General features: G+C 45.1%; 1 protein-coding gene across 1 annotated transcript; it reads right to left on the reverse strand.

Annotated features, from left to right (window-relative positions):
- Positions 1–5,285: 5,285 nt before the first annotated feature.
- Resp18 (regulated endocrine specific protein 18) lies at positions 5,286–11,522 on the reverse strand. The gene is made up of 6 exons (XM_021171066.2): positions 11,297–11,522; positions 8,688–8,792; positions 7,464–7,596; positions 7,235–7,277; positions 7,024–7,113; positions 5,286–5,450 (listed from the first exon to the last, which is right to left on the reverse strand). The coding sequence occupies exons 1-6, from the start codon at positions 11,400–11,402 to the stop codon at positions 5,400–5,402; spliced, it is 528 nt and encodes a 175-aa protein (XP_021026725.1). The 5' UTR covers positions 11,403–11,522; the 3' UTR covers positions 5,286–5,399.
- Positions 11,523–13,043: the final 1,521 nt, after the last annotated feature.

Here is a 13,043-nt window from a genome sequence, read left to right on the forward strand (position 1 = left end):
TCTCTCTCTCTCTCTCTCTCTCTCTCTCTCTCTCTCTCTCTTTCTTTTTTTGACATTTATCAGCATTTGGTCATTACCCTGAAATACAATGTCAACTGGAAGTAGAATGTATTCTTCACTTTTGCTCTTTACCTACTTGCAGACTAAGGAGTAGTTGACATAGTTACCTCAATAGTGGCTAGCGAGTTTTCCTAGTGTCTTCTTGTGGTTTTTCTTTTTTTTGAACATTACTATTTATAAATTCAATGTGAATTGTTCAGTCACAATAATTACTAATTAATAATTAGTAGATTAATTATTATTAATTAATAATTATTATAAATTATTAAAATTAATAATTTGTGGATATTTAAATTATCCCCAAACAAGCCAGTGATTGGTCCTTGAATCACATTCTAATGTCCTTTTGAAACACCCTATCAATCACTAAACCCGCCTTTGTTTTTGTCACTCTGAGATATGCCAGGCTTTTCTTTTTCATTCTCTCTGCAATATGGAAGTAGTCATTGATCTACAGGGCTGTGGTAGCTTTTAGTAAGGGCTGATCTTAGAGGCCAGGATCTGGATGCTAGGTGTGACAATGGCAACTGACGGACACTGACTCTAGACTTTTTCTATGAGCAGAGCCAGGATATTAAGATAATACACATACATAAACACATACATATACACACACAAACACACATGGACACTCACCCACAAACACATACATGAATATATACACATGAACACATACACACATGAACATATGCATACAAATGTTCACACACACATGTACACAGTCCAGCCAATATTTAATCATGCTTTACTGGGTTCTCCACACTTGCAGTTCTTTATTGTCCTGCTGGAAACTCGGGTTCCTGATGACATTAATATAACCACTTGTATGTTTGATACACACCTAACAATGTACATAGAATAACACAAATATTACTCTACTAATAAAACAGTGAGGGTCTGGAGATAGGTCAGTGGTTAAGAGCACCTGCTGCACTTGTGGAGATCATAGGTTCAGTTCCCAGCACCCATGAAAAGATTCATAACCACCTGTCCTACCTTCTTCTGACCTCTTTGGGTACCATGCATGCATGTGGTGCGCATTATACATGCAGGCAAAACATGCATACACATAAAATAATAAAGCAATGAATACATGTTTTGAGATAGAATCTTACTATATAGTTTTGGATGGCATAAAACGCTATGCAGATTGGCCTGGAACTCTTAGAGATCTTCCTGCCTCTGCCTCCCATGTGCTGGAATTAAAATGTGCACCACTGTACACACTTGCCCTAAATTTTGCCTTTAAATATAACTTCCAAGGATACATCATCAAAATGCTGTGTCTTAGGATTGTTTCAAACATCTCTTTTGTTTGTGTTCGTGTAGTTATGATTGACAATTTGACATGTAATTGGAGCTTTTGTTTCAGTTTATTTTTAGTTTCGTGGCAGTGCCTTATATTCTTTATAAATTTTATTTTGAACCTTTTGCAAAACAATGTAATTGCAAGACACCTATACTATCTCCCCGCTCCCCACCGTTCATTGTGTTCCATTTGTTTCCCCCTTTTAAAGCTGATACATTGTTAAATATCATGGAAAAACATGCAAAACAAAAGGAAACATTTTAAGTTTTCATGAACAACCAGGCAACCCAGTTCCAAAAGTAAAGTGCTTCTAGCAGCTCAGAACGCTGACTGAGCACCAGACACTGCCTTTCCTCAAAGCTAACTATTATCACTCACTGCCTACCTTGCTTTGCTTTCATGTATGGTTCAAAGCTAAACATGACACCTCTGACTGTAGGTAGATTGGGGGTTATCCAGTCTTTCTTGGAGTACCATGAGTGGAATGGCTGTGTTTGTCCTGAATTATTTACTACTGCATCTGCATGCCGGAAGAAGCAGGTATCCAGTCCAGTCTACTAGAGAGGTGGGGAACGGGACATGGGTACACTATCTCCTCCTCATCAATCCCTTTTCACCTTCCAGGTGTTCCCATCTGACTAACCTAATGAGCATCCAGAAGAAGAGATATTCATTCCCAGCACTCCCCTGGAACAGAAATGGAAGTGAAAATTAATGAAAGGAAAATTACAATAGCAGAATGTGGGACGGTGAACTGTGCACTTGGGATGGTAGATTTCTAGCCAGCCTATGTGACTGATGGCCACACACCTCTCTGCAGGAGGCTGTGGGAGGCTGTAGTAACAGGAGCCAGGGGCCCAGCAGGCGTGGCTGAACTCCTACCATCTTGTGAAGGCAGAAGTCACTGCCCACCAGGTCTCTGGGGTTCCAGGCCTGTGCTCCACCGGGAACTGGGCTGTCTGAGCACAGTTCACCATCCCACAGCAGAAAACATAAAGTGGCGGACAGTGGTGGCTCACGCCTTTAATCCCAGCACTTGGGAGGCAGAGGCAGGCGGATTTCTGAGTTTGAGTTCCAGGACAGCCAGGGCTACACAGAGAAACCCTTTCTCGGAAAACCAAAACACAAACAAACAAAAAACATAAAGTGTCCACTTATTTACCCATTATTTGACTTGTTTCCTCCCCCTCTTTTTTTTTTTTTTTTTTTTTTTGTGGAAATCATTGGTCAGTATAAGTTGCTTTTCTTCTTCTTTCTTCTTCTTTCTGTGTCTCTTTGTCTTCAATTTTCCCTTTTTGTAAGAACAGCAGCCATGTCAGACTAAAATTTATTTTGATGAACACATTTTAACTAATTCAGCTGCAACAGCCTTACTTACAAATAAAGTCATGTCTGGGGGGGGGGTGGTCTGGAAATTAGGATTTGAACACAAGTCGGGAGGAGACAATTCAAACCATCCTAACAGTTGCCGGGTCCAGGAGCTCTCCTGTAAGACTTCTTGAATTAGTGTCATTTCTCACTCTCTTTTGGGTTTTGCTTCAGTCAGGAGCAATCCCTGCTCCTCCTGCTCCTAGCCCCACCCTTATGCAGAAGCCTCACCTTGCTCTAACTTCCACTGCCCCTCCCTCTTTCAGAGGATCTTAGTGATACCTGTCAGTCAGGTGCCATTCAAATAGCGTCACATGGTCCTTTAAAACAAAACAAAACAAAACAAAAAACCAGGTCTACTTTCCTTTTGTAAGTTTTTGTCTGAAGCAGAACAGTTGGCCGAGGACTGGGGTTTGTCCCCAGCTCCTGAAGTGGTTTGTGCCTGTCTGTAACTTCAGTTCTAGGAGATCCATCACACTTCCCTGGTCTCCCAAAGGCACCAGTCACATGGGTGGTGCATATGCATACATGCAGGCAGACACTCATGCACGTAAGATTAAAAAAAAAAACACATAAATCTTTAAAAGTTCCCATCTTTTTCACCTATTCAATCTGTCCCCCAGTTCCAAGTTTCAAACTTCAAAATTCCAGACTTCCAAACTTGCACTACAGTGTTTTCTTTCTAACCTCTGCCACTTTTTTTTCTGGAGGTGGAAGATTAGAAAGACCAGAGTTGGACCACATAGGTCAACTTTGATTTTTAGGATATAACTGAGGAGATGTGTTGAGAATGAGGTACCTGTATGTAAAAATAATGGCCCATGCACGGTTTTAGACACATAAGTCCAAGGCAACACAATTAGGGCCAAGTTGCTAAAGGGAGTACTGGGAGGGGAGGTGGTGGAGTGGGCTGAAGGAATCAGCAAGAATCTGACCACTCCGCTGGCCAGACACATTGCTTGGACTCTTCCCTAGAAAATTATTTACAGCCAAGACCCCCAACAGTATTATACACAAAGTATTATTCCCAACTGGCTCATCAAGGCCTAGAGGAGTGTGTAGCACACAGTAGCCTCAGTAGGAGCAGAGTCCAAAGAGAAGCTACATGCAGTAATTCCTGCATGAGATAATCCTGGAAATCACAATTTAGGACTGGAAAACTCAGTCATATTAAAGATGAGCATGGCCAGGCAGTGGTGGCGCACACCTTTTAATCCCAGCAGTTGGGAGGCAGAGGCAGGCAGATCTCTGAGTTCAAGGCCAGTCTTGTCTACAGAGTGAGTTCCAGGACAATCAAGGCCACATGGAGAAATCCTGTCTTAAAAGGGGGGGGGTCATTGGCATCCTCAAGAATGCTGTGAATATGCTTCAGAACTGTCCACAAGGATGGAGGCATTGCGTATTTTACCACTAAACTAACTAAAGTCCTTCTCTATGTGAGAGCTTCCTCAAAAGCACTGTGAAGATGATAAAATCCCAGGTCCTTCCAGACTGTTTGAATCACAGAAAGGCACACTATATACATTTCCAGGCAAGAAGCAGAGAAGTCCATGGCTTGGGATGGGAAGGTGTCAGTGGAGACAGGAGCTATCGACTTGCAGTGGTTGGGTGATGAAGATGTGGTCCAGGAGCTAAGGGATGGGATGCCCACTGTGTTTGCTCTCTTCAGACACCTGAAAGAATCTATACTCTCCCAGACTTCACGGGTTTTGAGATTATTAAATACATCCACAGAGGAACCAGATACAGTCTTGGGAGCTTGACTCAATGGTACTCAGGGTTAAACAAATGAAGAAGGAAGGTATAGGAGGGTGTACTGTCTAGTTTTGTGTCAACTTGACACAACTGGAGTTATCACAGAGAAAGGAGCTTCAGTTGAGGAAATGACTCCATGAGATCCAACTGTAAGGCATTTTCTCAATTAGTGATCAAGGGGGAAAGGCCCCTTGTGGGTGGGACCATCTCTGGGCTGGTAGTCTTGGTTCTTTAAGAGAGCAGGCTGAGAAATCCCGGGGAAGCAAGCCAGTAAAGAACATCCCTCCATGGCCTCTGCATCAGCTCCTGCTTCCTGACCTGCCTGAGTTTCAGTCCTGAATTCCTTGGTGATGAACAGCAGTATGGAAGTGTAAGCCGAATAAACCCTTTCCTCCCCAACTTGCTTCTTGGTCATGATGTTTGTGCAGGAATAGAAACCCTGACTAAGACACAGGGGTTTGGAAGAGTAGCAATAGTTAAGGGATTTAATGGGTGCAAGGAACAGACGAATGGAAAGAACTGACTAGGGGCAAATATGAATTTTCCTTCCCCAACACGTGAAAGGGTGGGCAACCAAACCATCCAGCATGAATAGGGTGCCATGGGAGAAGGCTGCCATGACAGCTGTGGTCACCCCTCACACTCTCTATTTCAGAAAAAGGGGGGAGGCCGACACCAGCCTTTGACCAAGCATTCAGAGCTTGGTCAAAGCTTTCTCTGTCCCTTTCTCCCTTGGGAACATCTGGTTAATTCACGTTCCATGCGCCCTCCCGCAAGACAAGCTCACAGAAAGTGTTTGCAGGAAAATCAACTTTAATTATCCATATTTGGGTCATCCAAGAATTGCCCCTTGGGTTAGAGGGCATTGAGGAGGTTCCCAGAGAAAGGGATCTTATGCAACGAGATCTCAGTCAGCAACAAGGTTGAGGCCCACAGTGGGGAATGGCCCAAAGAAACCCTAAAAGAAGAAACAAAGGAATTGAAGTCAGCCTGCAGAGACATTGTGCCTCCTTACCTGCTCTCCTTCTTCAAATAAGTAATAATTGCTTGATCTGAGTAAGCCTTCCCGATGGTGACTCAGCCCAAGGGTTGTTAGCCTAAGCCCCTGGCTCCCACACACACGCCCCACCCCTGCCCTGTGATTTTCCATTATACTGGGGGCTGGAGAAGAACGGCAGAACTTCATTCGTGTTCCTGGAAGCTCTACAACAACCAGTTCCACACAGGTGGGTCTCTGTCATTTATCTCATATTGTGTTACCCCAGCAACTAACCCAGGTTTAGAAATTCTAGCTGCCATGCTGCAGAAATGGGAGCCTGTTTTCCTGGAAAGTATCAAGGGCTGGGACCCACTTCTCACAGGCTGTCTCTAGATGGAAGGTGTGTGTACAGAGAGCAGGAAGGGACAATTATCAGTTCCTTTGCTACTGCCCAAATCCAAGCCTTTCCCACCTCCGTGGACCAGAATGGCCCTTCTCTCACATCCCCTTTGTTTCCATTCTTGTTCTTCTTACTTTCTATTCACCTAACACCATTGTAGTGTTTTTTTGTTTTTTTTTTTTTTAATGAGGGGTAGGGTTTTGTTCTGTAGCCTTGAACTTACAATTTTGTGACCTCAGCCTCCTGAGTACTAATGTCCCACCATGCCTCACATCTAGGGTGGCCTTTTAAAACCTAAATGTCCCATTAGGACATTCTCTTCCTCAAAATATTCCAGTAGCTCCCCATTGTCCTTGGAATAAAATGTAACACGTGCTCTGTGAGCCCCTGCATGGGCTTCCTTCTATCTGATCAGCTGTCACTGGAGGTTCAGGACACTCCTCTGGAGGGCCAGGGCACTCTTGCCTCCGGACATTTGTGGTTACAGTGCCCTTCCTTTGTGATTTCTTCTGTCACTTTCTTGTCATTTGTGTCTTAGCCCTAAACAAGCCTTTTCATTATTGATAAGTCTGATGTTTGGAACAGGTCTTGAGAGAGGGCGAGAATCACACAGGGGAAGCTGGAGACTGGGAGGCCTGGGTCTAGCAGCACAGACATAGCATGGTAGGTTGAGGAAGTTGTGTAACTAGCCTGTGCCCGTGCCCAGACCGTACATCACATTTTCATCTGTAAAGATATTAGATGTGGTGATTTCTAGTCTGGAATCCAAGGAGATGAGCCTTACCCGGTCCATATAGCAAAGCAAGGCAAATGGGGTTGAAGTCTCTGCACCCTGCCTTCACCATATACAGGGGTTCCTCACATCTAAACTGACAATGCTTCCATTTTTAGTTCCTGTTTTAAGTCTGATGCACGATCTTGCAGCCTTTGTCCTCCTTAGGAGCTTTCTGGGGTGTCATGGCCCAGCCCTCCTCTCTCATCTGGATGTCTAGATAGTAGTTTATAAACAAGTAGTTTTACCCTTTGGGTACAAGAGTTTATTTGTTTCACCCCAACACCCATTCCCTCCTTTGTACCTGTTCCCCCTCCCCCTACCCCCATTTAAACACACCCTTTTGGGTTTAGTCTCCTTGGGTAAATTGAGCCACTCACCTTGGTAGGATGGGTGGCCTCTTGTTTGGTGGCCTTTGGGATTACTTTGGTGGTAAAGCATCGGTCCCTGTTCACCTTGACTGTTGGACTCTAATGAGAGAGAGGAATCAGGAGTAAGGAAGAAGGCAGGAAGGATGAGATGGTCTTACCAGGAAATCCAAAGGACCCAAAGTCGAGGCTTCGCAATTTGGGGGAAGATAAATGGTCTCACCTTTTGAGGAGATAAGAGTTGAAGTTTCTCGTCTTGCTTGCTCCTAGAAGAGTCAGGGATAACAGGAGGAACCTAGGCTTGCCAACCCCTCTCCCCCTTTGTAAGTACAATTATTATGCCCCATGGAATTGTTCCCCTAGAGGTGACTGCTGGAGCTCAGTATTTCTGGTAGCTTCTACGTACAGTTCTAGTACCCTACACAGCAGAGGCCTACCACAGGTTTCCATACCTCACCCCAGCGTTTGCCGTGGGGGAAACTGCCTTCATATCCTTCCGGCATGTATACTGGGGGTGGAGTCTGCTGAGGTGCTCCACCTTTTTGGTCATTAACTCATAGGCTATGTCATCTGTCCAGAACATGCCTGTAGGGTGAAAGGACAGACTGAATTGGCACCAGGGGCCAGAGTGACCTCTCCCTCAAGTATATGTAAGACTGATTTTTTTCCCTTGACTTTTCATTTCATTCTATATATCATTATCAATATCATTGTGAGTGTGTGTGTGTGCATGTCTGTGTGTACGTGTGCATGTGTGTGTGTGTGTCTGTACATGTGCATGTGGTTGTTGGAGATCAGAGTAAGATTTATGCCTTTATAAGGGGTCTGAACATTGGAACCAGTTCATTGGCTCAGTGGCAAGTGCCTTTACCCACCGAGCTATCCGGTTGGTTCTTCACCTTGTGTTTTGAAATAGGGTCCTTCACTGAATTGATTAGTCTGAACTAATAACTGTCCAGGGATCTCCATCTCTACCCTCCCTGCCACCCACACCCTCCACTGCACTGGTTTCACCAGCACACACCACTACTCCTGTTCTGTGTGGTTGATGGGGATTAAAACTCAGGACCTCACAATTGGATGGCAGACACTTTCCAGCTAAGCAACCTCCCCAGACCTAAGATTTAATATTTCTGACAGATTCCCTGCTGATGACACCCATGCTGCTGGTCTAGGATGCACCTTGAGACTTACAGAGCTAAGGAAGCGCATACTTCTTAAAGTATTGGGTATGATAATGTGGATTCAAGGTAGATTTCTTCTCCTACCTACATGCATGTGAACCTCTATGGAAGGGTCAGCCTTCTATCAATAATAGATTCCCTACTCCCTTCCATCTCTCTTTTCTACTACATAGTTTCCCTGCTTTCTATACAAAGGCTGAGGTTTGCAGCTGGTCTCTTGGCTGAGCACTTAAGGAATCTCAGCTCTGGCTCTGACTCTGGCTCTGGGGGTGGGGGACTCAGACTGTGATAGAGTTTGGGACCAGTCCCAAGGACCTGTGTGCTGTTTGTTCTCTTTCTGGGCTTTCAGCAGCCTCTTCTTCCCTTCCCCACTAAGGTGATAAGAAACTAGAGGCATCCAACAACAGAAATCCTATCCCCTGGCCAATAGTCTTTTACTATCTCCCCAACAGCTGACCAGGACCCCACCTCTGCTCTGCACCTTTTGCTTACCTTCGGGTACAATCTGGTGGAATATAAGTTGTAAGTACTGGAAGACTGAAGCAATAAGTCCTTGGAATGTCCAGAGCTGTTCCGATCCCACTTGGCCCTGAACATCTAAGAGCAAAACGGTGCTGTCAGCAAGCACCTTGGTCAGATTCACTTCAAATCCCAGCTGAAGAGAAACTGATATCTTCCCCCCTCCCCATTGTTAACAATAGAGACAGGTTCTTTCCTCCTCTTCCAGTTCCCCTTTCTCGTTTTCTCCTCCATCACCCCTGGCCCCTGAACTCTGTTTACTCTTCTTATTGTTGCTTGAGATAGGACCTTTTAAAAATAGTTGTAGATGTCCTGGAACTCACTATGTAGTCCAGCTGGCCTCTAATTCTCAGAGATCTGCCTGCCTCTGCCTCCCAGTGCTGGGATTTATGGTGAGTTCCAGCACACTTGGCTTTCATTCACTCTTGGTATCCGTATCTAGCCAAGAACCAAGCACACAGGCAAAAGTATCTTGTGAAGGTGCAGGTGGAAAGAATCCTGGGAGCCGCCCACATGTGATGGACGGGAAGAACATGAAGAAGTGGATGAGCTGCTCCTTGAGGACAACTTGGAAGGCAGAGGCGATTGTGGGAAAGAACTTGAATCCTTAGAAAGTACCAGCTCCCAAGGTGGCTTCAAGAAGTTGGGCCTCGCCGGGGGTGGGGTGGGGTGGTGGTGCTCACCTTTAATCCCAGCACTTGGGAGGCAGAGGCAGGCAGATTTCTGAGTTCGAGGCCAGCCTGGTCTACAGAGTGAGTTCCAGGACAGCCAGGNCTATACAGAGAAACCCTGTCTGGAAAAAAAAAAAAAAAAAGAAAAAGAAAAAGAAGTTGGGTTTCAGCCTACCCTCCATACCAAATCTGAAGATGTTCAAGACTCTAATACAACATATTATTTGTATGTTACTTATAAATATCTTTCTGCATACTTTTTTTCAATCGCGTTTAGCATGTGTGTGTGTGCGCACTCACACACGTGAACACATGCACATAAAAACATGAGCCACAGCATGAGTCTGGAGATCTGAGGACAACGTCCATAGTCAGTTCTTTCTTTCTACTGCGTGGATCCTAGGGATTCAACTCAAGGCTGTCAAGCTTGCTGGCAAGTGGATTTATCTACGGAGTCCTCCTGCCAGTCTCTTCCTGTATATTTTAAGCAACCTCCCAATTATTTATAATAGCTAATATGTAACGTAAATAGCTGTTGTATGCATTGCTTAGAGAATAATGACGGTGCATGTGTCTGCATTCAATCTATAGTTGGTAGAATTGAGGACGCAGAGTTTCATGATGAAGAGTGTGGAGGCAGGGAAGGCTGACAGTATTCCTATGTGTAAGGTCTGAAGGTTGGAATTTTTTCCCCTGAAACACAATTTGCTCAATGGTGTGTAAGAGAAGGGCAGGGAGGAGGGATAAGTGAGTAGTGTTAAAGAAAAAAATCTCCCTGTTCCACTTCAGTTAATTAAAAAACAAACAACAACAATTAAAAAAAAAAAAACAACAACTCTGAGTCTTGCTATGTATCTTAGGCTAGCCTCAAATCATAGGTCTTCCAAGAATGGGCAATTCTCTCCCTCACTCCATTCAGATAGATTCACAATACAGTTTCCTGGCCCTAGAAAGAAGTAGAGGTTCTAGTGTCCTGGTAAAAAAGAGAACTTCCAAAGAAGAGGTGGTGTTCAGTCTGAGAGGGTGTCTGGTAACGTAGGTATGGGAATCCACAGACTGGCCTGGAGCTGTCCGTGGTGCTGAGGAGGGTCAGACGTAGTCATTGCGGGGCGTTAATGACAACGCCTTGGTACCTGCACTTCCCACCCCCATTCTACTCCGTTCCCACCCTGCCTCAGTTTTCCCCTTGTTTGACACCAGATCTCCACCCACAGTGTTTACCAGATCTCCACCCACAGTGTTTTGCGAATCCTCTGCATTGGCTTCCAAACCCAAGAATCCCAAAGGGAGACGGGGCGTCAGACTAGGACTTTGTGCAATGGTCTGCGCAGGTATTCTGAGGCTGCGCAGTCTGTCTCCGACTGTTTACGAAGTGAGTGCGGGCCAGGTCCATCCAGGATGGCGCAGATCAGAACAGGAGGAAGTAGAATGGTCTCCCTCCAACCTGTTTCACCCCAACCTAGCTTCCCCCATTTCATGAAACAGGGTCCACTCTCTGGACTCTGCGGGTTTACGGCTGAGCCTTTTTTCTGTCTCTCAGCCCCACCCACTTATTCCCTTGATAAGATAACCAAATACAAGCACTCCTGGTTTTCCACTTAGTCCTGGTTATCTCTTTCTTGACCCCCCAGAAACGTCTGGCGTGTACCGCAGTCACCCTTGGCTCATCTGTCTTCCCTACTCTTTCCCCAACCCCCAACCTTTCCCTGGGTCCGTTCCTTCTATGTCTAGACCCTGAACACCAAATGCCAAGACTGCATCTGTCCCGCTGAAACCCTCTGCGTTTCTCTCTTGTCATCCTAAACGGTTTTGCTCCTGAGTCTTTTAGCCTTGAAGGCCAGAACCTCTGCTCTCAGAATTGCTCTCTGGCCTGTCCGCACTCCCCGCCCCCACCCCAAGTTTTCTCCTGACCGTGGGCATTTATGTCGCTGCAGCTGCCTGGAGGACTGTAAAGCAGGAGGAAGCAGACCAGTAGCTGAAGACGCCCGGAGCCCGCAGGCTTTAACGAACTATGCATCTTGGCTGGATCCAAGCTCACGGTTCCTCGAGCTAGGTCGTAGTGGAAGTAGCAACAATAGCCAGGGGGGTTGTGCCAGGATGTTACTTTTCACCCTCTAGCGCTAGCAACGCGACGACGAGAGATCTGCAGAGCCCTCCTCTGCAATTCAGCCAATCACAAGCAGGCTCTGCCCCTGCAGCCGCTTACCCAAGTTAGCCATCCCCTTTGGCCTCTCTCCATTCGACCTTTTGGAATTTCTGCCCCCCACCCTCTACACACTTTTCCAGATAAGTCGCCATTCTCAATCTCCAAGGGAGGAGAAACTGATTGCATATGAGATGGGGGTGGAAATGGAACCAACTTCATGTGTTTGGTTGTGATATTTAAATATGAACTGCGGGGCGAAGAGTGAGCACTCAGCCTGATGACTGGTTATTGCCTTCAACCTCGTTTTCTCTTCATCCATTTAAAATCTTTTAGCAACCATATGGGTTCAATCCGCAAAACACTGAATGTCCATCCTTATTTTCCCACAGCCATTGTGGTTGCCCAAATCCTAACCACCGTACACTTTAAAACAGATCTATTTCGATAACTAAGTACCTGGCACACTGCCACTTGTCCCGTGCCATGTTTCTAAGCTCCAGTGTTAAGTTTTGTTGTAAAGTGGGTGTTTTTTGGGTTGATGCTTTGTGGAGTCTCTGGATTGCATTGTCTTTCTTCAGTATTTATTACTCAGGGTCTTTTGAGACTCGATGAGAGGTGTTTAGGAAGACCCTCTAATTTTGTGGGTTCTGGCTCCAGGCTTTGCCTCCTTAGAACCGTGGCAACTGCCAAAATCTTTGCTCAGATATCTGGCTTTTCCTTTAGGCTCTTGGAAATCTCACCCCTGTGCATGTGCTATTTAGAAGATAGCTGAGAATTTAGGGGAGATTTGCATTCAGATTTCGGGTTCTCTCTCTGTACACCACTCATTACCCAGAATTCCTCTTCCGTTTCTGGCTGCCTTGACACCTAAGTTCCTGCAATTCTGCTCCCCAACCTGTTCCACCATTACTTTCTGCTGGAGTCCGTCGATGCTGAAGGGAATGGTGGACTGTGCGCTGTGCCGTGGGGGGAAATGCCCGCTGAGTGTAGAACTCACCTAGTGGAACATTTACTCACCAACGGTTATGATCCCAATCACTTTTCTTCCTTTTGTTTGGACTCTGTGTCTTCACACAGGTTCATTTGTCTTTTGCCTGGAAAAAAAAAATATATATAGTCAGTATATATTAACAGGACTGTCTAGCACAAGGTGTTTTCCCACGCCAGGATCTGAAAGTTTGTTGTCACCGATTATATGCTAAATATTTTATTTTTAAATGATTTATAGAAGCAATTTGAGAGGTGTTATAAAACAATGAATTGGCATATACCACCCAGGAGGGAAACTTAAGACTCCGGAAACCATAAAGGGAAGCTTGTTAAGACTCAGGGAAATTTCTTTTCTTTTTTCCTTCCTCTTCTTTTCCTTCCTCTTCTCTTCTTTTCTTTTCTTTTCTTTTCTTTTCTTTTCTTTTCTTTTCTTTTCTTTTCTTTTCTTTTCTTTTCTTTTCTCTTCTCTTCTCTTCTCTTCTTTTCTTTTTTCTTTTTCTTTTCTTTCTTTTCCTTTCTTTT

Source organism: Mus caroli, chromosome 1 (genome assembly GCF_900094665.2).
Source record: "Mus caroli chromosome 1, CAROLI_EIJ_v1.1, whole genome shotgun sequence".
In the NCBI taxonomy this organism is placed as follows: Eukaryota; Metazoa; Chordata; class Mammalia; order Rodentia; family Muridae; genus Mus; species Mus caroli.